The sequence below is a fragment of the Mirounga leonina genome, unplaced genomic scaffold (assembly GCF_011800145.1).
Source record: "Mirounga leonina isolate KUSES-001 unplaced genomic scaffold, KU_Mleo_1.0 Mir_172, whole genome shotgun sequence".
Classification (NCBI taxonomy): Eukaryota; Metazoa; Chordata; class Mammalia; order Carnivora; family Phocidae; genus Mirounga; species Mirounga leonina.
Genome location: NW_023270442.1, coordinates 16,042,303 through 16,068,717, shown reverse-complemented (window position 1 = coordinate 16,068,717; position 26,415 = coordinate 16,042,303). Strand labels below are relative to the sequence as shown.

General features: G+C 43.6%; 1 protein-coding gene across 2 annotated transcripts in view; it reads left to right on the top strand.

Moving 5' to 3' along the window:
• SETD4 (SET domain containing 4) overlaps positions 1-9,356 on the top strand; it is a 48,502-nt gene extending 39,146 nt beyond the window's left edge. The window contains exon 9 of one of the 2 annotated variants that reach the window (XM_035017656.1): positions 9,300-9,356. In XM_035017656.1, coding sequence (XP_034873547.1) covers positions 9,300-9,320 — 21 coding nt within the window. In that variant the 3' untranslated portion in view covers positions 9,321-9,356. Of the gene's footprint in view, positions 1-9,212; positions 9,247-9,299 lie in introns of those variants that run through there. The other variant, XM_035017657.1, reaches the window with a different exon arrangement.
• Positions 9,357-26,415: the final 17,059 nt, after the last annotated feature.

The following is a 26,415-nucleotide window of genomic DNA, read 5'->3' as shown; positions in this document are numbered from 1 at the left end:
AGGAGTTCAGTAAAGTGGCAGGATATAAAATCAATGCACAGACATCAGTGGCATTCCTATACACCAACAACAAGACAGAAGAAAGAGAATTTAAGGAGTCAATCCCATTTACAGTTGCACCCAAAACCATAAGATACCTAGGAATAAATCTAACAAAAGAGGGAAAGAATCTGTACTCAGAAAACTATAAAATACTCATGAAAGAAATTGAGGAAGACACAAAGAAAGGGAAAAACGTTCCATGTTCATGGATTGGAAGAAAAATATTGTGAAGATGTGAATACTACCTAGAGCAATCTACATATTTAATGCAATCCCTATCAAAATACCCTCAACTTTTTTCAAAGAAATGGAACAAATAATCCTAAAATTTGTATGGAACCAGAAAGACCCCAAATAGCTAGAGGAATGTTGAAAAAGAAAAGCAAAGCTGGTGGCATCACAATTCCAGACTTCAAACTCTATTACAAAGCTGTAATCATCAAGACAGTATGGTACTGGCACAAAAACAGACACATAGATCAACGGAACATAATAGAGAGCCCAGAAATGGACCCTGAACTCTATGGTCAACTAATCTTCAACAAAGCAGGGAAGAATGTCCAATGGAAAAAAGGCAGTCTCTTCAACAAATAATATTTGGAAAATTGAACAGCGACATGCAGAAGAATGAAACTGGACCATTTCCTTACACCACACACAAAAATAGACTCAAAATGGATGAAAGACCTAAATGTGAGACAGGAGTCCATCAAAATCCTAGAGGAGAACACAGGCAGCAACCTCTTCGACCTCAGCCGCAGTAACTTCTTCCTAGACACATCACCAAAGGCAAGGGAAGCAAGGGCAAAAATGAACTATTGGGACTTCATCAAGATAAAAAGCTTTTGCACAGCAAAGGAAACAGTCAACAAAACCAAAAGACAACCAAGAAAATAGGAAAAGATATTTGCAAATGCTATATCAGATAAAGGGCTAGTATCCAAAATCTATAAAGAGCTTATCAAACTCAATACCCAAAGAACAAATAATCCAATCAAGAAATGGGCGGAAGACATGAACAGACATTTTTCCAAAGAAGACATCCAAATGGCTAACAGACACATGAAAAAGAGCTCAACATCGCTCGGCATCAGGGAAATGCAAATCAAAACCTCCATGAGATACTGCCTCACACCAGTCAGAATAGCTAAAATTAACAAGTCAGGAAACGACAGATGTTGGTGAGGAGGCAGAGAAAGGGGAACCCTCCTACACTGTTGGTGGGAATGCAAGCTGGTGCAACCACTTTGGAAAACAGTATGGAGGTTCCTCAAAAAGTTGAAAATAGAGCTACCATATGACCCAGCAATTGCACTACTGGTTATTTACCCCAAAGATACAAATATAGTGATCTGAAGGGGTACATGCACCCCAATGTTTATAGCAGCAATGTCCACAATAGCAAACTATGGAAAGAGCCAAGATGTCCATTAACAGATGAATGGATAAAGAAGATGTGGTATATATATACAATGGAATATTATGCAGCCATCAATAAAAATGAAATCTTGCCATTTGCAATGATGTGGATGGAACTAGAGGGTATTATGCTAAGTGAAATAAGTCAATCAGAGAAAGACATGTATCATATGATCTCAGTGATATGAGGAATTCTTAATCTCAGGAAACAAACTGAGGACTGCTGGAGTGGTGGGGTGTGGGAGGGATGGGGCGGCTGGGTGATAGACATGGGGGAGGGTATGTGCTATGGTGAGCACTGTGAATTGTGTAAGACTGATGAATCACAGACCTGTACTTCTGAAACAAATAATACATTATATGTAAAAAAAAAAAAAAAAAAGTAGGAAGGGAAAAATGAAGGGGGAAATCGGAGGGGGGGATGAACCATGAGAGACTGTGGACTCTGAGAAACAGACTGAGGGTTCTAGAGGGCAGGGGGTGGGGGGATGGGTTAGCCTGGTGATAGGTATTAAAGAGGGCACGTATTTAATGGAGCACTGGGTGTTATACGCAAACAATGAATCATGGAACACTACATCAAAAACTAATAATGTAATGTATGGTGATTAACGTAACATAATAAAATAAAATTAAAAAAAGGTCTTGTTATCTGCAAACAGGTAATTTACATCTTCCTTTCTGATTTGGATGCCTTTATTTATTTTTCTTGCCTAATTGCTGTGGCTGGGACTTGCAGTACTATGTTGAATGGAAATGGTGAGAGTGGGCGTCCCTGTCATATTCCTGATATATGATGTAGCTGTGGGCTTGTCATATTTGACTTCTATTATGCTGAGGAACATTTCTTCTACACCTAATTTGTTGAGAGTTTTTATTATGAAAGGATGTTGAATTTTGTCAGATGCTTTTCTGCATCTATTAAAATGATCATATGATTGTTATCCTTTATTTTGTTAATGTGGTATATCACATTTATTGATTTGCTTATGTTCAACCATCCTTGCCATCCCATGGATGAATCCCTCTTGATCATGGTGTGTGATCGTTTTAATGTGTTCTTGAATTTGGTTTGTAATATTTTGTTGAGGATTTTTGCATTTGGGTTCATCAGGGATATTGGCCTGCACTTTGAATATGTTATCTCCTCTCCTGGCCTGCAAGGTTTCTGCTGAGAAATCTGCTGATAACCTTATTGGGATTCCCTTGTATGTGATTAATCTTTTTTCTCTTGCTGTTTTCAGAATTCTCTGCAATTCTCTTTTTGTCTTTGATTTTGAATCTTGGTGACGATCTCTTTGGGTTGTATCTGGGGACCTTTGAGCTTCATGTACCTGGAAGGCCATACTTTGTCCAGATTTAGGAAGTGTCTATCCATTCTTTAAGTAAGTTTTCTGTCTCTCTGTCTCTTCTTCTGGGACACCCATAGTGCAGATATTGTTTCATTGAATGTGTCCCATAATTCACATAGGGTTTCTTCATTCTTTTTCATTCTAATTTCTTCTTTCTCCTTTGACTGGATAATTTCAACTTGACCTGTCTTCATGTTTCCAGATTCTTTTTTTTTTTTTTTTTTGCCTGATTGAGCCTAATGTTGAAGCTTTCTATTGTACTTTTAACTTCATTCATTTTATTCTTTCAGCTCAGAGTCTTGGTTAGGTTCTTTTCATGTAATTTATGTCTCTTTTGAACTTCTCATTTTGCTCATGTATTGTTTACCTGAGTTCATTAAATTGTGTTCTCTTGAATCTCGCTGAGCTTCCTTAAAATTCCTTAAAATGATTATTTTAAATTCTTTTTCAGGTAACTCACAGATCTGCATTTCTTTGGGATTGGTTACTAGAAAATTATGTTCTGTTGGTGGTGCCATGTTTGCTTTGTCATGTTTCTGATGGCTTTGTGTTGATGTTTGCACATTTGAGGGTGCATTAACCTCTTCCAGCCATTTGAACTGGCTTTGGCGGGGAAAGACTTTCACCTAAAGGCGGCTGCAAGGGTGTCACCTGGGTGGGATGCAGCGTCTTTCGTTCTTGGAAGGCAAGCAGTGTAGTCTCCATGTAACTGCATCAGCTGAGGTCTGTGTAGGCACAGACTTGTGGGTGTTTTCTGTGGCCAAGACTGTGGGGGGCACGGTGACTAAGGCTATTGGGATATTCAGAGGTGAAGGTTGCTAGGATCTTCTGTTCTATTTTTGCCTGTGAGAGGAAGTTCTAGCAAAAGGGGATCCCTCTTGGGGATCACTCAGAGCAATAGGAGAGCTGGAGTCCTGGGATCGGGCACGCAGAGCAATAGGAGGGCTGGAGTCCTGGGTGCATGTGGTACTACCACAGTGTCTGGGTCTGGGGGCACAGGTGCACTTGCTGTGGGTATATGTAGAATCTTGTGAAACCAGGGTCTGGGTCTCTGGGTCTTGCAACCATTCTGGCCAGGTAGATGATGCAGCAGTGTCACAGGCCCTGGGATAGCGAGGAAGAGCGGTGGCTCGGGGCAGTGGCAATAGAGTCTGTGGATGGTGGTGGGTCACAGTCCCAACTTTGGCCTCAGGGGCAGTTTCAGGATAGCAGAAGGACATCCCTAGTGATGGCCTGTTAAAGCCTTGTGTTAGGATCCAGGGAGCAAGACTCAGGGCAGGAGCAGTCGAGGGCAGGGCTCAGGGCAGTGGCAGTTCCCGTCTTGTATATGGTGAGGCACTGTGAAGTCTTGATCCCACAGAGCTGGGCACAGCAGTGACAGGGCTCCTGAGGGCAGATCTTATTGCAGTGACAGCTCAAGCCACGAGGAGGGGACTCAGTGGTGGGAAGTCCGGGCAGCTCGAGCAGCTGGGATCAGCACTAGTGTAGAATGTGGGAGGCCACGGTAGTAGTAAAGGCTGCAAACATCCACAGTGGTGTGGCTTGCTGGGGTTCTCCTGCGTCCCCTTTGCCCCATGAGAGCAGCTTCCCTTGATTGGATCCCCCATGCACCAAGCTGCTCTTGACTTGAGAATGGGGAGATGTGGGTAAAACACTTCCTGTCCTTTTCTATGTGACCATGCTTGGGTTTTAAGCTCTGCAGGGCTTTTGCTGCCTTTTTAAAAATTTTTTAATTGTAGCCTAGAGCTTTCTCTGAGTCATTTTCATTGGTTTGTAGTTGTTTATGAACTCTTTTTGTTGTTTTTTATGGGGATGATGAGCATTGGGACCCCCTAACCCTCCATCTTGCTGACTGACGTCACCTCCCTTGCACAAGGCAGAGCTTTATAAACTACTGAGCCCGGGTCCCACCCATAGGCTCTGATTTAATTGGTCTGGGGTGTGCCAAGATATTGGGAGCCCTAAAGCTCCCAGGTGACTGATGTATGTCACAGTTCCCTGAGCCTCCGCACTATAGGAAAAGCTGCATTAACTAGCCCCAGTGGGAGCCGTCTGGTTTTCCAGTAGCTACAATGACACTAGTTTGGGAGGCAGGGTCCAGAGTACCCATTGCTGGGTACACGTTTATGCTGCTTAAATTAGTCTGTAGTCAATCCATACTGAGTACACATTAGTCCCAAGCTCAGATGCTTTAACATTTGGTTCAGTGAGTACTTAAGTATGGGCGGCCAGACCACAACAGATGCTCAGTGCATTTTAGTTCTTTTCATGCAACTCTTTTAGAAACAAGTCATACCTGTAAGTGTCCCAAGTGTTCGGCTGGATGCCTGAAATATACAAAGTGGATCTCTGAATCTTTGTGGGACTTTGCCATGAGCTGAGACACTTCTATTTTCGTACACTAGATGGCACAAGAAGACCGCCGGACTGAGGTTGCTGACCCAGGTCATTGAGGCTCCGTCAAAATGAGGCAGCAGAGGAAACCAGAGAGGGAGACAAACCCTAAGAGACTCTTAATCTCAGGAAACAAACTGAGGGTTGCTGGAGTGGAGGGGGGTGGGAGGGATGGGGTGGCTGGGTGATGGACATTGGGGAGGGTATGTGCTACGGTGAGCACTGTGAATTGTGCAAGACTGTTGAATCGTAGATCTGTACCTCTGAAACAAATAATACATTATATGTTAATAAAAATAAATAAGTAAATAAGTAAATAAATAAATAAATAAATAAAAGAAATGACAGAAAACCACCACCACAAAAAAAAAAGAAAGAAAATATTTGAGTGGTTGTTTGCAATAAAGATTGGTGAGCTACTACAAAAAAAAAAAAAAAAAAAGGCACCAGAGTATCATTTTTTTTGTATGTCAGTAGGATCCAGACAAGGCAAAACAACTCTGTGTGTTGCTACTGGGATAAAATGCAGAGATTCATATTCTCTGGGGGGTGTTGGATCTCCTTGGGTGAGAAACACAGGCAGCTAAACATTAGTTCAAGGTGACAGCTGCCAGACAAGGGGCCAGGTGTGTTGAGTTCAGAGGAAGGGGTTGGGGGAGGGGGTTTGAAAAGAGGCAGAAACCGCCCAGGCTCTGTCTACAGACAAGCCATAAATAAATGTTGATATGTAGCACTTTCTTTTGAGAAAGAAACAATGTCTCGCTGCAGATAGCAGATTTTCATTTCCAACATCACTGATAGCATGTCGCCGCAGGTCCCGACATGCAGGCAAACAGAGGAAGGGTAGCTTTTAAAGGAGTTTGAATGGACCGCCCCCACAGAGAAAGGGGTCTAGTCCTGTGACTTCTCTTCTGTGAGATGCTTCTGGAATTAGAAAATGGTGCATTTTGTGGGGACAGCTGGCAAGGAGCCATTCCTTCAGACTGATTGGAGGGCTCGTGCCTCTGTCGTTAGAAGTATGTGCGTTTGATCTGAAGACAGAGCTTCAAGGTAGAGTGAAAACGCCAGGGTGTCCTTGGATTTCCCTGTCCACAGGTGGCTGACAGCCTCCAGATCCCAAACTGCTGGTGATATGAAGTGGCCTAGCACAGCGTCCCACAGTGCCTACGCCGGTCGTCCTATTTGAGATGATTCCTTTGGTCTGCTGGGCTCTCTCTGTGCCTCCATGATCTGTCCTTAGATCAAGACTAACTCACCTGCAGATGGGGGAGCTCCTGTCACGCGTGTTTCCTTTTGATTTCTCTGCTCCTTCGACACCTCCTGCTATTGATACACCTTCTGGTTTTGCCTTGAGTGGGTGCTTGTTTTCTCTTCGGCATTTCATCTAGAGTGTGCCCTTACTGCAGCATTGGATTGTTTCCCCCCTTAATTGAAAGAGTAGAGGAAACAGCAGGTGACTGTTTATCTGATTGGAGTTGCCGTACTGGTGGTGGCTGCCTGTTTGGGAAACAGATCTTGCTGAGGAGCTTTCAGGTTGGGATAACGAGCTCGTTCTGACTGTTGTGGATCAATATTCAGAGCCGGCAGCCACAGCATAGCCTAGGTTGGGAGCCACGGCTCATATGGACACAAACATCAGCAGAAATGGTGTGAAAGATGAAATATTGTTTCTTTACGCAGAAGACAGTGTCTCTGATACCCAGTAGGGCCAAACACTGGCAGTGGGCAACCGTTAGAACGGTTTTCTTTTGTGGCTGGCTAGTGGCAGGAGTCTATAGGGGAGGCCACTGCCACCCGAAACTGTTCCTCAGCAAGCTGAGTGGTGTCAGCATCTTTTACTGGGGTCACATTCACATAGAACCCGGCTTCTCAGAGGCTGAAATGCAGACCAACTCCTGGGAGTTTGTTAGAAATGCAGAGTCTCAGGCTGCCCCGGATTTACCGAATCAGAGTCTGCCGCCTCAACAAGACGTGTGTTCCTGCGAAAGGAAGGAAAGCTGTGTCTCAGGAGCGTGTCTAGCCCCGGGGACTGTGTTTGGTAGAGTCCTACCAGTCCCCGGGGCCAGCCAGTCTGACCATCAGCAATCTGCCTAGCACAGCTGGGGGTGCTGCTCCTTGGCAAAAGGCGCCCCTGGAGCTGGCTCATTCGGAGAGTGGGGTGGGGCTGCGGGCTCTGCCGAGAGGCCAGATTGTCAGAGCAGTGACCGTGGTTTTGCCCCTTTCACTTTGGGCCATGGCTGTACGCCGTCCGCTCCGCAGTACCAGGAGAGGTGGCCCCACAGAAGCAGCCAGCTCCTCACCCACACTCCATGCCGGGGACCTGCCGGGCGGTCGGCTGTGGGACCCCAGTCTCCCTAACGCGCATTTCTGAGGTTCACCTTCACCGGGAAAAACTAGATGCCCGCGCATCGGTGTTGTTATGAAGTCACTGAGCCACTGCAAATGCATTAGCACGGGTGGGCCTTGACTGGACGCGTCCAGGGACTTTTAGACCGGCCAGTGTTTCCTTAGTGTTTCCAGGGACTGCCTAGCTACCAGGGGCCAGCACGGTACCAGATGCGCTGTTCTCTGTCCGATAGATGAAGAAGGCCCAGCTCAGTGCGTCACTCGGTAAAGTCCCTTCCTTATCCAAGAAGGCAGACTGGGCTGAACACAGCCCTGGGCTGCTGGATGCCACGTGGGCTTTATACCCATACAGCGTCTCTCGGGTCATTTCTGTGGACCGCTCCCCGACTTCTGTAACACTGCAATTAAGAGTAGGGAGGAGTTTGGATGGAATCTCAGGCAATGAGGCGGTGGGGATGGGGGCAGCCTTCTTATTTGCTTCCCTTAGGCTGTCCGTGGGTTTCTGGGGGTGAGGGGTGGGGGCAGACAACTGCACTCTGAATCCCGGCTGTGCCTTTCCTTTCTTGTGGCTTTGGTTACCCGCAGCGGGTTCTGCCGTGCTCCTAGCTCGCGGATTGGGCCAGGCACAGCTGCTGGCCGCCACCGGCATCCCGGCCCGGCTGGTTTCACAGCACTCTGTTGCTGCGCATCAGCTCATGTTTATGCCGAACGATGGGCAACAGTGCCTGGTGTCCCTTCTTTTGTTTATATACATTTTTTTTCTTTGCGGGGGGTGGGGGGAAGAGCTGCCTCCCTTTTAAGGGACATGAAAACTGAGTTTTGTCTTCCCTTCCTCCTACTGTCAAACAAAAGTCACCTTAGAACTCAGAATCACCTGGGGTCCGTCCCTGGCAGGAAGCGAGGCCTTTCCTCGTGAATGTATAACTTACAGTGAGCTCTCAGCAGACCAAAAAAAATGCCTTTTATCATGTTCTGGGTTTTCCCTCCCACTGTTTTATTTCACTTACGACATCACTCAGGCCCAAATGGTATTTGTCAGGAGTAATTGGCAAACGCCGAAGGCTGTGTTCAAGGCTGCTTGAGTGGAAAATCTCAAAGCAGTCACCCATGTTGAAAGAAAATACTACATTTGATCTTTTTTTTTATGATTTCTGCAGACATGATGCGTGTCTGCATTCTTTAGCCTTATAACCCCTTTATATTTGAAAGAAAAAAAAATCCCTGCAGGAAGTAGCACTTCACAGTTAATTTACAGTATGCCCGAGAAGTAACCACAACACATGGGAAGTCATTTTAAAAACACCTCCATGATTTATTTTTATTAGCCGTCTAATAAACCTGCGCTGGTTTGCAGGTTGTTATACGTTGAATTATGACTTCGAGCCTCGCGTTTCATGTCTGTTTCTACGAGGCTGTTTATTCTTCTGGATGAACATATGCCTAAGGGTGCTGGCAGCCATCCACAAATGTGTAATGCCCTCTCAACTCGGTCTTGTTTATAAGCGGCATGCTTTCAGATACAGCACATTAGAATCATCGGATCAAACTGAGGTCTTGAGCAGAGGTGATGTGACAGCAATGCAGTGAACTGGGCCTGGGTGCCCTGAACCACTGGGCTGCTCGCTCTGCCAGACGGTCCCTCTGTGTTTTCTCTCCTAGGCACGCAGCACAGTTAGGTGACAGAGCTTGGAGGCTTTTTCAAGTCACCCAACCTAATAGAAATCCATCTTCCTCCCTGTGTTCCAGATGTGGATACAGATGTCCTAAGAAGGAAGTGACACAGGATCTCAGAGCTCATGGTGAGTCCTTACCACCTTGTAGCTACTACACTGGGGTCGTTCTGGAGGAAGAACATACACCAAGAGTCCTCTCAGTGTCATAGAAACTCTAGATCACGGGTCAGCAAACTACAGTCACTCCCTATTTGTGTAAATAAAGTTTTTTTTTCTAAATGCAAACTTTACAAAATTATGGTAAAATATGCATAAAATAAAATTTGCCAGTGTAACTGTTTTTAAGCATACAGTTTATCAGCATTGAGTACGATGTTGTGTAAGCATCACCACGGTCTATTTCCAAAACTTCAACACCCCAAATGGAAACTCAGTGTCCATTGATCAGTAACTCCCCCTTCCATTTCCTGCCTCCCCCCCAGCACCTGGTAGCCTCTCATCTACTTTCTGTGCCTATAGTTTGCCTGTTCTAGATATTTCATAGAGGTGGAATTGCATACTATGTGTCCTTTTTGTCTGGTTTATTTAACTTAGCATCATGTTTTCGAGGGTCATCCATGATGTGGCATGTATTAGGAGGGATTCATTGCTCCTTCTGGCTTTGTTGAGGTTTAACTGAGAATTAAGCCTTGTACGTATTTAAGGTGTACGACTTGACGATTTGACATATTTTTACATTATGAAATAATCACCACAATCAAGCTAATTAACATATCCATCACCTCACATAGTTACCATATAATTTTTTTTTTCTTTGTGGTGAAGACACTTAAGACCTACCCTCTTAGCAAATTTCAGGTATACAAAATAGTACTATTAACTATAGTCACAGCATTGTACATTAGGTCTCCAGAACTTACTCATCTTGCATTGCTGCTTTTTTTTCTTTATGATGAAAACATAAACATAACATAAATGTTACATAAAATTTGTCATCTTAACCATTTTTAAATGTACAGTTCAGTAGTGTTAACTATATTCACATTATTGTACGACAGATCTCTAGAACTTTTTCATCTTGCAAAGCTGAAACTCTATACCCATTGAATAATACTTCCCCTTTTCCCTCTCCCCTCTGCCCCTGGGGACTACCGTTCTACTTTTTATTTCTAAGAGTTTGACTCCTTTAGATACCTCCCAGGGGGGGAATCATAGAATATTTGCCCTTTTGAGACTGACTTATTTCATTTAGCATCACATCCGTAAGGGTTATCCATTTTGCAGCATGTGACAGGATTTCCTTTTTTATGGCTGAATAATATCCCCCTGTATGTATATAACATTTTATTATTTATTCATCAGTTGGTGGACATTTGGGATGTTTCTACCTTTTGGCTATTGTGAATAATGCTGCTATGAACATGGATGTACAAATATCTGTTTGAGTCTTAGCTTTCAGTTTCTTTGGGTGTATACTCAGAAGTGTGTAAATAAACTTTTATTGTAACACATCCATGTCTGTTTGTTTACCAGTTGTCTAAGGCTGTTTCCCCTTACAACAGGAGAGTTGAGCAGTTGTGACAGAGACCATATGGCTCACAAACCTGGAAATATTTACTAGCTGGCCCTTTTCAGAAAAAATTTGCTGACTCCTGCTCTAGATCTAATGGAATATTTACTTTCTACATTTGGTGGCTCTGTTGGAGAGTTACTTCTCTTGGTGACTGGCTGTGAATCGGGCCTAGTTATTTACCTGGTGTTTGGTATACACAGAGCAGTCACAGTCAGCATGCTCCAATCATAGACAGACTCTTTTGGCCCTAATACATCTGCTCACCTCCCAGGGGCTTGACTGACAATTATGAAGTACAAGATCTGTACTGAGGCAACCTTTTTTTTTTTTCCTGCCACAATACATATGTATTCGTTTCCTAGGGCTGCTATAACAGATAACCACAAACCTGGTGACTTAAAACAATAGCATTTTAGGGGCACCAGGGGGGTCCAGTCGGTTGAGCATCTGACTCTTGGTTTCAGCTCAGGTCATGATCTCAGGCTTGTAAGATCGAGTCCCATGTCAGGCTCATGCTCAGTGTGGAGTCTGCTGGAGATTCTCTCTCTCTATCCCCCTCTGCCCCTCTTCCCTGATCTCTCTCTCCCTCTAAAATAAGTATATTAGTTTCAGGTGCATGACACATTGATTTGGAAATTCTGTCCTTTGCTCAGTGCTCACCTCAGTAAATGCAGTCACCCTTTTTTTCTTGTCTTGCTCCTGCTATTAGGGGGAAAACTTTTGGTCTTTCACCTTAAGTATAATGTTAGCTATGGATTTTTGCAGATGTTCTTTATCAGGTTGAGAAAGTTCCCTTCTATTCCTACTTTACTGAATTTTTTTTTTTTTTTAATCATAGAAGGGTATTGGAGTTTGCCAAATGCGTTTTCTGTGTCTGATCATGTGGTTTTTGTCCTTTCTTTTCTTTTTTTTTTAAATTTTTTTTTTTAAAGATTTTATTTATTTATTTGAGAGAGAGAATGAGATAGAGAGAGCATGAGAGGGGGGAGGGTCAGAGGGAGAAACAGACTCCCTGCCGAGCAGGGAGCCCGATGCGGGACTGGATCCCGGAACTCTAGGATTGTGACCTGCGCCGAAGGCAGTCGCCCAACCAACTGAGCCACCCAGGCGCCCTGTCCTTTATTTTCTTAATAAAGTGTATTACACTGATTGATTTTTATATCAACCAACCTTGCATTCCTGGAACAAATCCCATTCGGTCATGGAGCATAATCCTTTTTATATGTTGCTGGATTGGGTTTCTTAATATGTTGTTGATTTTTATATCTATATTCATAAAGGATATTGGTCTGTAGTTTTCTTGTAATACTTTGTCTGGTTTTGGTATCAGGGCAATTAGGTAATCTCACTTCATGAAATAAATTTGGAAGTATTTCCTCTTCTTTTCTTTGGAAGAATTTGTTAAGTATTGGTGTTTTTTACTGTATTTTGTAGTATAATGTAGGTCTCCTCACGCTCCATTCTGTAATATAAAAAGAGACAAGTGAGGAGGAATAGTACCTTTGTGCTTCTAGATGTTGTCATCTTTGTGTGATGCCTGGACCTATGGCAGCCTCTTCGGGACTATGAGGGGAGTCATCCCAAGTCAATACCCTGAGGATGACAGAGCAGAAAGAAGGAAAGAAGAAAAAGGGAAAGTTCTTTATGAGCAGCTGAATAATCAACCCTGGAGCCTTCCTCTCTCTCTCTCTCCTTCTCTCTCTCTCTCTCTCCCTCTTCCCCCTCCTCCCCATCCTGGATCTCTTGCTATGTGAAGTAACTCATGTCTTTATTATTGTTTAAGCTCCTTTTTGTTAGGTTTTCAGTTATGTGCAGCTGAAAATATCTGAGAGTGATTATTGCATCCTGTGCAATAGGTGTATTCCCTGTTTTCTTGTCTCCCACTTTCTATGTCATCAGGCTAAGAGAACACAAATGTGCCTGCAGAAAAAGTAGCATCAAAGGGACCAGACAGTCACTGGCTTTTGTGTAAAGCAGACCAAGTACAGCCTCAAGGTTATATGGAATATAAATTTGCTGGGATCCTTTAGGCTGCCCTGAACATTAAAAAATCCTTAAATCCTTAAGGTGTTTACCATTTTTGTCCCTTGCATGGAAGTGGGTAAAATAAAGGACAGATTGGATTTGGAGAGACATACAGTGGAGCCTGAATTGTTGCTAACAGAATGACCATGTATATTCATCAGGGTTCCCCAGAGAAACCAGGCCAATAGAATTGGTCCCACATTTCTGCCCCCTGGCACACACCCTATGTAATTCCCCTTCCTTAAGTGTGGATGGGATTGCAAACACAATGATTAGGGTATTATGTGACGTAAGTGAAGGGGTTTTTCAGTTATAATTAAGGTTCCAAATCAGTTGACTCTGAGTTAATCAAAAGAGAGTTTATCTTAAGTGGGCCTGACCTAATCAGGTGGGCCCTTAAAAGGGACTGAGTGCCTTCTGAAGAGATAGATTAGAAGTATGAGGGGGCCTCCAGGGGCAGGGTTCATGGCAAGGGCTTGAGAGCATCCTCTAGTAGGTAGAGTGGTCCCCAGCTGACAACTAGCAAGAAAATGGGGACCTCAGTCATACATCCCCAAGGAAGTCAATTCTGTCAACAACTTGAAGCTGCTTGGAAGTGGATTTTTCCCTCACTGAGCCTCCGAATGACTATGTACCTGGCGAACAAGTTGATTTCAGCCTCGTGAGACTGTCTTAGTCTGCTTGGGCTGCTATAACAAAAATACCATCGACTGAGCAGCTTAACCAACAGACGTTTATTTCTCACTGTCTGAGATCTTGGAAGTCCAAGATCAGCCTGCTGGCAGATTGTGTGTCTGGTGAGGGCCCTCTTCCTGGTTTGCAGATGGCTGGTTTTGCAGACGTCTGCACAAGGCAGAGAGAGCGAGCGAGCTCCAGTCTCTTCATTTTCTTATAGGGCATTCTTCTCATCATGGGGGCTCACCCTCATGACCTCAACCAAGGCTATTTAATTCCCAAAGTTTCCAGCACATTGATGATTAGGGCTTCAACATATGAATTCGGAGTGATATAAACATTTAGTACAAACTGAGAGCAAAGAACCCAGTTAAAATATGCTGGAGTCCTAGCCTACAGAAACTGTGAAATTAATAAAATGGTGTTGCTTGAAGGCACTAAGTTTGTGGTAATTTGTTACGCAGCAATAGAAAATTAATATAGGTAACATTTCAAATATCATTCCTTCATATTGGAAAAAATAAGTTGATGGTCAACATAGAATAAATTGTGAAAAGTAATGTTTGACAACTCAGAAAATTACATAGATCAATTCCCCAGGAAATTGCCTTTTCTTTTTTTTCTATTAGATTTTGTCCCTTCTGATGGGACCCATAGACAAGGAGCAGGTTTGGGGAGAGTGTAGGGAATGCTTTTCTATCTTCCCCCAAAGGGTTGGCCAGGCATGTTTAGCCGTTAGGAGGCCGGTGCCCCTGACAGGCCCTCGTCCTGGCCCTGGGAGGCCATAATCAGCCCTACCTTGTACACACTCTGGGGTTCCCTGTGTGCAGAGGAAATCTATTCCAGGCAAGTGCGTCCAAGTTAAGAAGAACCATGGCATTGGGAAAGATGGCCTCAAGTACACAGGGCCAGGATCTGGTTGAGTATTGTTTCTCTATGGCATGATGTATAGTCGTTTCTTTTTTTTTTTTTTTTTAAAGATTTTATTTATTTATTTGAGAGAGAGAGAATGAGAGACAGAGAGCACGAGAGGGAAGAGGGTCAGAGGGAGAAGCAGACTCCCTGCTGAGCAGGGAGCCCAATGCGGGACTCAATCCCGGGACTCCAGGATCATGACCTGAGCCGAAGGCAGTCGCTCAACCAACTGAGCCACCCAGGCGCCCTATAGTCGTTTCTTGAAACCTTCTTGCTCAGTAAAAATTGTTCAGGCAAATCTACTTTGCTCGGTAGCTGTGCTTGTCCTGTTCTCAGCTTGGGCATCAATCATAGTTCTTAGGTATAGCACTAAGATCATGTCTGACTCCATGTTATTAAACTGATAACAAAGTGATTTCTTAAAGATAAATGATGATCAAAACTACTGACCTTTTATTAACCTTACTTAAATTCTTGGGATTATCTCTTAATGTTACAAGTTGACACAGAACAACTTTCTTTTCTCTCTTTGGCTTTGATGGGATCACAGGTAGTCGTGTGCATTTCTAGCTTGCTAGAAGTACCTTTTCTCTTGTTTTTGGATTGGCAATGAAAATGCGAATTAGATGGAGTTTTTTTTTTTTTTTTTAGCAAATTTAAAAAATGTCCAGTCATTTGTACAAATGGTTTAAAAGCCTTGAGATTTTAGGAACGTGTATTTGCAATTATTCTCCTTTAATAATTAATCACTAATATGTTTTAATCACTGAGAACATTGTTTTGATCATTAAGAATTTACAATGTAAAGATTATTTCAAGGTCAAATTTCAAATGTTAATTATTGTAACCTAATGCATGTAAATCTCTACTGAATTCAGTTTAAAAATAAAAAGTAAATCATTAATTCGAGCTAGCATACTTACTGGAAATTGTCTTTTATTATTCTCTGCTGTGGGTCAAGGTCATTCTTTAATCAAACCTCAGTTTGATCCAGAGTCGTGGGAAGAAAAATCAGTCTTCTCCTGTCTTTCTTTCCCTAAAAATACAGCTCTCACAGGGAAGCTCTTCCAACTTCCCTTTCTCTTAACTCTCATCTGTAATTATTGCTGCTGCTGTTTTGCTTTTTTTTTTAAATTTTTAAATTTTTAGTTTTGAGCGCAGATTGTGGCACCTGGCACAAGACCCTAAGAAGTCATGTGGCTTTGCTAGCTGGTAGGGTGTTTTTGCTTGATGCTTTGATATGAAAGCTTTGTATGGGCATCCTGATTACTGAGGACCTCTGCTTAACTGTCTAATGATCAGGGGCTGTAGGGTATGGGTTACCAGCATGGTTGTAGACCGAGCCTCATCTGGGTTTGGGTCCTGATACACACTAGTCATTAGTTCTGGGACCATGGAAAGTTTTTATCATCCATGCTGTGCCTCTCCCTCTTCATCTGTGAATGGGGACAAGCAGAGTACTGATTTCCAGGGACTGTTTTGAGGATGAAATGTACCTTAGCACATAACCAAGGCTGGCTATTGTGCAAGGCCATCAATTTAACTCATACTACAGAGAAAAATGTAATGCCTTCATTGTGGCTGCATGATCCAATTTCCCCCGAGCCCACCCCACAGGTTACTGGGTAAAATCTGGCTTTTAGTCTTGTCCAGTTTAAATTTTATCTCATCCAATTTAATTTAAAAGCCTCAATTGAATTTAAATAGCTTCTTTAGGCAATTGCCTGAAGAGAAACATGGTCTAGTAGCCTCCCTTGTTTCTTTCCCTAAAATGGCATTGGGTGGGAGGAGGGGTTTTATGTTTATAGTTCTACCCTCCCCAGGCTGGTTCTTCTGTCTCTAACTGTGAACTTGCAGCCTGTCCCAGGCACTGCCTTTGGGACACATCTCTCTCTCCCCTACTGGCTTTTGCTGCTTGCAGACCTCTGAGCCCGATTCTCCATCTGGCCCCAGGCCAGGAATCCATGTGGCCCATCCTCTAGAATGACCATGCTTTTTGGTGCTGCCAAATTTTGCAGGATGTTTCCGGTCCCTGAGTTGGAATGTGGGACAGCCTGTGAGCTGGTTCCTTTATACCTGCCATATGTAGTATGGATATCCTCACTTGAAAAATAGTCCATCTGTTGGCTCGTGGTTACGGACTGCATGTTTCTGTCTTCCCCCACCCCCCATTCATATGTTGAAACCTTAACCCCCAGTGTGATGGTTTTGGGGCCCTTAAGAAGTGGTTAGGTTTAGAGGAGGTCATGAGAGTATAGCCCCGTAATGGGATTAGTGCTCTTATAAGAAGAGGAAGAGCCCAGAGCTCCTGGTCTCCCTTTGCCATGTGAGGACACACACCAAGAAGAGGGATGTCTACACAGCAGGAAGAGAGCTCTGACCAGAACCTGACTATGCTGTCACCCTGATATCAGACCTCCCAGCCTCCTGAACTATAAAAGAGAAACGTTTGTTGTCTAAGCCACCCAATCTATGGTATTTTTTTTTTTTTAAGATTTTATTTATTTATTTGACAGAGAGAGACACAGTGAGAGAGGGAACACAAGCAGGGGGCAGTGGGAGAGGGAGAAGCAGGCTTCCTGCTGAGCAGGGAGCCCGATGTGGGGCTCAATCCCAGGACCCTGGGATCATGACCTGAGCCGAAGGCAGACGCTTAATGACTGAGCCACCCAGGCACCCCTATGGTATTTTTTTATAGCTGCCAGAGTGGAGGAAGGCACTTGTCTTGCTCTCCTGCCTCTGGGCTCCCTTCTCACCACAATTCACCCAGGGTCCAAATAGAGCAGGTTCTGTCCAGGCTTCCAGTATAAAGACCCCATGGCTTAGTCCTCCAAGCCTCGCTGTTGATATACTATTGGGGGGATAAGGAAAGCTGCACGCCCTTTCTCAGGACAACAGCCCAGCCTGAAGGGCCATCTCCCGCTGCAAAATCATCACTTTGCACGAAGGTGAACATTATGTTGGTGTATCCCTTTGCATGTCTTATATAATCCTCATTCTCCCCCTAGACAGAGGGATGTCTCAAAGGTCAGAGCAAAGAGAAAGGCAAAAAAAAGAAAAGCCCATTAATGCTTTCCAGACTGTCACCCTTGTAACACTGATGCTGGACTGAAGTTTCTTGCAGGCTGAGAATGGGTCTGTGTGCTTGCCAGTGCCTACCCAGGACCAAGCACAACTTTTGGTCAAAACCCAATAAATATTTGTTGAATGAATGATGATAATGATGAATACCTTTAGAGTTCCGTATGAGCAAATGTGGATGGATTTCTCAGACAGCTTGTCAGCAGTTAACAGCAGATGTCTCATAGACATTTTACCATGAAGAAATAATGGATCCCTTGGTAATCATGAAGAGAGTAACTCTTTGAAGCTGAGAGAAAAGGAGTTTTTCCTTTTTCTCCATGAAGAGCAGAGTTATAGGAATGATAAACTCTTGTCAAAGAAAAAATTGCAATGGACAAAGTTAAACAGTCAAGGACGACTTTATTCAAGACTGTTACATGAGGAGAGAGGGACTAGAATGTAGTATGAACTCAACTCTACTGAAACAAAGGGCAGGAGGGCTTCTAAAGGCTGGAATGAGTAGTGGAGGATGTTAGCGGGAGGTTGATCGATGTGATGTGTAGAGCGCATTGGGTTATTTCCGGAGTCCCCAAATGTTTCTCTGTGATTAGGCCATCAAATGAGGCTCCTGCCTTCTCACAGGGACTGGGAGGTAAGGGTGCTATCTCCCTTGATGATTACATTTTAAAGCAATGGCTCCAGGGTCCTCGAGAAAGACATCCCTGAACTGTGAAACTGGCAAGAAGCTTTAAAAAAAAATTACATATATCTCAAAGTGGCAGAGAAAGAAGATACAATCACAAGTTTTCTAGACAAAACGCTCGAAGGAAAGGGAGGTCGGGGCCTAGGGTTGGGAATAAACGTGTCTAAAGTTTAGTCAAGCTGAGGGAAACGTTAAGGCCATGTTGGTCACTCTGAACCAAGGGAATAGATGGTTTGCCCTTGGGAATTTAATGTCAATGTAATGTTTTATATTGTTCACTCTAAATATTCCTTCCTGAAGTAAAATACGATTTACCGTAGAATAGTAACAGGACAATGTAGCTACCGTTCCTATGCTATTTTTGGGTTCATAATTTGGGAACAGTAATCAGAGAAGAAATTAGGCAGAGTAGGTCCTGTCTGTGGAAGTTCTTCAGAGCTTGAGTGCCACTGACAGAAAAAACTTGGCCACAGTTCTTCCCACTTTAGAATAAGTGTTGGCAGTGTTTTCCCAATTCTGGTGCCATTACCAGCCATATATGTACTGAATCAGACACTTTAAGATAAAATATGTCATATACATACAGATTTCTTTACTACAAAGAAAAGTCTGTTCTATGGGCTACTTGTTCTTGTGTATCCCCCACAATTCTGCATTTCCCCCCTACCATCCTGCTTTGCTAATGATTATTAGTAAGTCTTCATCGCCATAACGCTCCAGCGTTAGTGAAGTTAAATAGAAAACGTCCATGGGAGGACAGACACACTGGATACAGATACAGGCACCTAACGTAGCATGGATTTGGGGCTGAAAAGAAAAGAACCCAAATGCTGGAGACAAGGAGAAAATGATAAAGAACATAAAGATAAATGGGAAATTTTAGCTAACAGTATTGGTTAGGCCAAGAAGGCACCAGCACATTCTCACTTAGATGATGTCAGGTGTGGGGCAGCTGATAGAAAGGTCATGAGCTGCCAGAAAAGGTTGGATACTCCGAGGTTCGGAAATATCTATCTGTAGGTCTTGGTTCCATCTGTTTGAAGATGCCGTTTAATATACGCCAGGGCTGTTTCCAGGACCTTACCCCTCCTTTAAATGATCCCGTGTTATAAACTGCTCCTTGGCCACCTGTGATGTGTACAACATATAATCTGTCAAGGCTCAGGGAATTGTAGAGCCGTGCATCTTTTTAAAAAAATTTTTTATTGTTATGTTAATCACCATGCATTACATCGTTGTTTTTTTTTTTTTTTAAGATTTTATTTATTTATTTGACAGAAAGAGACACAGCGAGAGAGGGAACACAAGCAGGGGGAGTCGGAGAGGGAGAAGCAGGCTTCCCACCGAGCAAGGAGCCCGATGCAGGGCTCGATCCCAGGACCCTGGGATCATGACCTGAGCCGAAGGCAGACGCTTAACGACTGAGCCACCCAGGCACCCCACATCATTAGTTTTTGATGTAGTGATCCATGATTCATTGTTTGTGTATAACACCCAGTGCTCCATGCAGAACATGCCCTCTTTAATACCCATCACCAGGCTAACCTGTCCTCCCACCCCCCTTCCCCTCTAGAACCCTCAGTTTGTTTTTCAGAGTCCATCGTCTCTCATGGTTCATCTCCCACTCCGATTTCCCCCCCTTCATTCTTCCCCTCCTGCTATCTTCTTCTTCTTTTTTTTTTTAAACATATATTGTGTTATTTGTTTCAGAGGTACAGATCTGTGATTCAACAGTCTTGCACAGTTCACAGCGCTCACCATAACACATACCCTCCCCAATGTCTATCACCCAGCCACCCCATCCCTCCCACCCCCCACCACTCCAGCAGCCCTCAGTTTGTTTCCTGAGATTAAGAATTCCTCATATCAGTGAGGTCATATGATACATGTCTTTCTCTGATTGACTTATTTTGCTCAGCATCACACCCTCCAGTTCCATCCATGTCGTTGCAAATGGCAAGATCTCATTCCTTTTGATGTTTAGCTGTGCATCTTTTTTTTTTTTTTTTTAAATTTGGGAGGAGAGGTGCTTTTTTTTTTTTTTTTAAGATTTTATTTATTTATTTGACAGAGAGAGACACAGCGAGAGAGGGAACACAAGCAGGGGAGTGGGAGAGGGAGAAGCAGGCTTCCCGCTGAGCAGGGAGCCCAATGTGGGGCTCGATCCCAGGACCCTGGGATCATGACCTGAGCCAAAGGCAGATGCTTAACGACTGAGCCACCCAGGCGCCCCGAGCCGTGCATCTTGATGAAGGAGAAGAACACGTACCAGGGGCCAGTAGTAAATTAGTGCCAGAAGCTCAACTCCCCCATTGGCTACTCACATGTGATGATTTGCATAGATTTTATACATTTTGGATTAAGTGCCTTCTGGGTTGTGCTCACTGTTTATTGAAATAGTAATGGCTATTAAGTTTAACAGTAGCAGTTTCTCAGATCCTAAGGATATTGAGTGAAAAGCCCTCCTCTCTTATTTATTAAATGCTATATCCACAATATTTTTCCCCCATCAGAAGCTAGAAACAGGTGGTTTCCAAGATATATATTTTGACATACTTCATCATTTGGATCTAAAATGAATGTCTAAATGTTTCTGGTTGAGTAGAAGCCCCTTTTAATTATATTAAAAGGTAGAGATTAGCAGCAGGACCAATCACTTCCCATAAATACAGTGCTTTTATTCTATAGATAGTTGATTTATTTCAGGAGGATGGTTTAACTCATAGTATTTGTACACTGATGGTGTTATGAGTCGAGTTAAAATAGAGTAATAGCTTAAACTCCTCCACTATTCTATAGGGTTTTTATATTTGGTTCTGCTAATGTGTCTGGTATATACTCTGTTAAGGCCTGCATTGTGTTCCTCCAAATTCATATGTTGAAGCTCTAACCTTCAATATGACTGTATTTGGAGAAAGGCCCTTTGAGGAGATAATTAGGGTTAAATGAGAGTGATGGTTAATTTTATGTCAACTTTACTGGCTAAAGAATGCCCAGATAGGTGGTAAAACATTATTTCTATGTTTGAAACTGTTTCTGGAAGAGATTAGCATTTGAATTGGTGAACTGTCTAAAGCAGATGGCCCTCTCCAGTGTGGGTGGTCATCATCCAATCTGTTGAGGGCCCAAATCGAACAAAAGGGCAGATGAGGGTGAATTTACCCTCTGTTAGAGCTGAGACATCCATCTCCACCCCTCGGACATTGACAGTCCTGGTCCTTGGGCTTTTGGACTCAATTTGGGACTTAGATCATCAGCCCCTGTTTCTCAGGCCTTTGAACTTGAACTGTATTCTACCACAGGCTTTCCTGGTTCTCCAGCTTGCAGACAGCAAACTCTGGGACTACCTGGCCTCCACAACCATATGAACCAATTCCTATACTAAGTCTTCTTCTCTGGAGAACCCTAACCAATACAATGAAGTCCTGAGCCTGGGGCCCTACTTCAAGAGTATTCCTTTCCTTATAAGAAGAGATAAAGACACCAGGGATGTGTGCACGCAGACGAAAGGCCACATGAGAACACGGTGAGACGATCCATATGCAAGCCAAGGAGAGAGCTCTCAGGAGAAACCAGACCTGCTGACACCTTGATCTTGGACTTCCAGCCTCCAGAACGGTGAGAAATAAATGTTTGCTGTTGATGCTCCCCCATCTGTGGTATTTTGTTATGGCAGTCCTGGCAGGCTACTAAATCCTCTAAGGAAGTTAAGTATTGGGCCAGTTTGAAATCCAAGGACTCAGGAAATGCTCCAAAAGATCAAAGCCACACCATGCAAGTACTTAATCCCTATCCCGTTGAAAACATCTTTCCCCTTTGGTAATTTGCATCTGAATAATAAAAACAAGTGCTGGAAATGGAATTACCAAAGTGACTGTATGTAAAAGCTGAGAAAAATAAGGAAGTTTTTCTTCCTTAGGTGGGTGAATGCACCCTGGTACCATCTGCCACATAGGCTTTCCTGGGGCCCCTCCAGTTAATGATGAGTTACACTGATTTGGTAGAGCAAGTGTTACATAAATGACCAGCAAAGAGATTCCTAGCATATGTGAAGAAAACATGAAAAAGCACAAGGAGATGTCTTTTTTTGTTTGTTTTAAAAAGAGGATGGAGTGCTTGGGTGGCTCAGTCATTTAAGCGTCCAACTCTTGATTTTGGCTCAGGTCACGATCTCAGGGTCGTTAGATGGAGCCCTGCGTCTGGCTCCATGCTGGGCGTGTAACCTGCTTAAGATTGTCTCCCTTTGCCCACTGCCCCTCCCCCTACCTAAAAAAAATAAAAAGAGGAAACACAAATGATAAATTTTTATGGAGATGCCTTGTTAAGTAAATAAAGGGTCCTATTAGTACAGAAAGAGATGAGCATATTGCAGTTATTGTGGTAGGAGCAGTCAGGATGCAGTTATCCATGCGACACGAGAACGTTTTACAGAAACCAGAAGTCGAGCGTGCTAAGCCACCTTGCTGATCCACTCTTCATGCTTCAGGAGCTCTCACTAATTAGCCTCATGACACTGCTGTGAGGGAAGTGAACTTCTCTGCCCTCATTTTCCTTACTGGACCACTTTCCACTGGACGGAGCTGAGCAAATTGACCCGTGTTGAGCTCCCATTATGGTTACTCTGCAGCTGTAGCAACCAGCTAGCTTTTTTTCCCCCCTAGAGTGTCTATCGGATACTGCAAATTGCAAAGTTGGTCCATTTACCTGTGGCTCTGGGCAGATCTGGTCCTATTTCCAAAACAGCATCGTCACTTGATATTTAAGAAGCGACCGGAATTCTTATTTTTACTTGCAATTTCAAGGTTTTTTCTTTTTTTTTTTCCCTTTTCCCAAATCTCCTTGGGCTATAAAATTAATCTTAGTCAAAACATGCTTTTAAGAGAAGAGGACTCAAAGTAGGACAACAACTTGTTCTTTTTGAAATTGCTTATAATTTAACATAGTATAACCTTTGAAGGGGAAATGTGATCTGTTCAGAGCATCACAGTGGTATTTAAGGAGGCTCTATGTCTGAAAGCCCCATCTCAGAGAAGGCAGGTATTTGGTTTCAAATGATCAAAACAGCCCTGTACTCTTCTTGGAGTTATTTTGACATCTAAATAATAGTTCTGGCATTTCTTTCAGAGTGCAAATCAATAACATTGACTTAGTGCATTCTTTCCTCTTATTTTCTTTCCTTAATCTTTTATAACCTTAGATCAAGTATTAATAATTACTTTAAGCCTTTGCTTGGGTTTGGTACTTTGCCACTTAGTGATGCAGGAGGTAGTTCCCCATCCTCTCCCTTTACCAGTTGCCCAGTTTTTCCAGAATATTCTCTTTCTGAGACGAAGACAACATCTTCAAAAGCAGATAAGTGGTTGCCTTTGCCATGTTTCTTTTTCCTCTTTTCTAGTACACACAGTATTGGAGCACATACACCTCTCTCCTTTTCTTCTTCTTTTTTAAAGATTTATTTATTTTAGAGAGAGAGAGCACAAGCAGGGGGAGGGGCAGGGAAGAGGGAGAGAGAGAATCCCGGACTCCCTGCTGAGCACAGAGCCTGACATGGGGCTTGGTCTCGCAGCCTGAGATTGTGACCTGAGATGAAACCAAGAGTCGGAGGCTTAACTGACTGAGCCACCCAGGAGCCCCTCTCTCCTAGACTTCTCACACTCTGCTATTATCAATTGCCCTGGTTTCTCACCAGTGTTTCTGAATGCTTGTCTGCCAGTGGCCTACCTCGGAATCACTGGTGCTTGTTGAAGCTGCTATTCTTGGGCTTCACCCCACACCTCAAAACCCCGAATCTCTGGGGATGAGGACCTAGAAGGTGCAGTTTTCTTCTTTAAAAATTAAAAAAAATTAAAAAAAATTTTTAGTAGACTCCACACCCAATGTGGAGCTTGAACTTACGACTCCGAGATCAAGAGTCCCACACTCCCCAGACCGAGCCAGCTAGGCACCCCTAGAGAGTGTAGTTTTAACAAGCACCCAGGGATGCTTTCAGCATTAATACCCAAGAAGCATGACCTTACACCTCGCTGGTTTTCCAACTGTCTTCTCTCCATTCCAGTTAGACTCCCATTAGTTACTGAATTCTTATATGCTAACTGTTAATTATGGCTGTTATTATAGTTTCAAAAATGCACCAGCTCCAAAATCCTCATGATTTGACTTTAAAACTCTGCAGAACATGGGAGACAGTATGGTGTGGGAGGGGGCTGAGGGGGCGGGTGAGGAGCAGAGAGACGTGGAAGGCGTTAGAGAGGTTTTGAGGTCCTTCAGATCTGGGTTTGATTTCCAATTCTGCTCCCAAACTAGCTAAATGACCTTGGTTGATTTGACCTTGTGAAACTCAGATTTCCTAGCTCTTGGGGGATGGTAATTTGTCAGGCAGGGCTGTTAAGGAGGACAAAATGAAACCACAGATGTGGTGCTGGGAGGTATGACTGTGTGGTAGCTTTTGTTGATCTTTAGTTTATTCCTTTTATCTTCTCCGTTCTTGTTCTTCTGTCTTTGGTTGTCTTAGCTCCTTATCATTGTCCTTATTATCTCCTTGGATATGATGTTTACCTTCTTAAATTCTCTTTTGCATCTTCTTTTTAAGATACTGCTCTCTAAGATGATTTCAGCTTATTCAAACCTTTTATTCTTTTTAAACTTTTTTTTTTCTTAAGTAGGCTCCATGCCCGGTGTGGAGCCCAACACGGGGCTTGAACTCATGACCCTGAAACCAAGACCTGAGCTGAAACCAAGAGTCAGACACTTAACCGACTGAGCTACCCAGGCACCCCCAAACCTTTATTTTGAGGTACAGTCTAGAAATTTCTCAGGCTGACAGTCTGTGGTAGACACCTGCTCTTCGGTCTGCTCAGCACCCCTCCCTCCTGTATCAGCACTTCTCTTCACCTTCAGGGTCCTGCCATTCCTCCCCCATCATGGATGGTTAGGGGAGGCCGGCTGGTGGGACAGGCACCTGACTTGGGCATGCCACTTGGGGCATCATGTCCTTCCCACCATCGGATTGGTCTCGGGAGCAGTCATGTGACACAAGCAGGGCTAATCAGTGTGATTTTCTGTAGTTTTCTGGGTGGGACTTACAGGGAAGGCTTGCTTTGCTTTTGGAGGCCCAAGTCTCCTGGAGCTTTGAGATTCCTTTAGGCTGCTAACACTTGCTTGAGGGTGGGGAGTAGGAGTGGGGGAAGAAGGCAGTGTCTGTTGCCTCCTGAGGCTTACTCCCACTCTTGCTTGTAGGGAAACACCTTTCTGATCTCTTTTGGAGGGGGACCCTCTGTGGAGATGCTGGGTGCTGGCTCCTCAGGACTTACGGCTTTTTTAATTGTCTGTATTCCATACCTCTTCTCTTTTCCAAGTCATGTACACAGTCAATGTGGTCAAGTTTGGGGAAGCATCTAGGCAGAGGCATTTGTCATACCTGGAATCACCATTCCCCCCATCCCTTAGGTTCTGTTGGTGAGATTGACCCATCAGATCCAACCCTTTTATCTAATACAGTAGACTCTTTCCCAGGGACCCCCACAATCTCCCTATCCCTACCTTATATTGATTCCCCTTACTTGGCCCTATTCTACCTGCCCCCAGGCTCAACAGATATCCAAGTAATTTCTGGGAGGCTTCTGGCCCCCATGATACTTGGTGGATGACGTGTGTGTGTTGCTGGGCCATCTATCTCTACAGGCCTCATTCATACCCTAGCCAGGACTTTTGTTATACATATTCTTAGAACCATGAAGAAGTGTGTACATATATCATTGAAGTATGGGAATAGTTAATAATACAGGAGTCAGTAGTGGATGCAAGTTCAATAATACAATTCTATTTAATTGGTGGAAACTTCAGTGGGGTGTGGTGGAAATAGGAGGAGGTGGGAGTCAGGGTATATATATAATATTTTTGCCTCTGCCTTTGGGTAGATGTGAAGTTTGGACTAGTCAGGAAGACCCGTCTTCCCACACTTTTCTCATTGACAAAACAAAGGATTTGTTTTATTTATTTTTTTATTTTATTTTTTTTTAAAGATTTTATTTATTTATTTGAGAGAGAGAATGAGAGAGAGCACATGAGAGGGGGGAGGGTCAGAGAGAGAAGCAGACTCCCTGCCGAGCAGGGAGCCCGATGCGGGACTCGATCCCGGGACTCCAGGATCATGACCTGAGCCAAAGGCAGTCGCTTAACCAACTGAGCCACCCAGGCGCCCCAGGATTTGTTTTACATAAACCTCCCAACTCTATG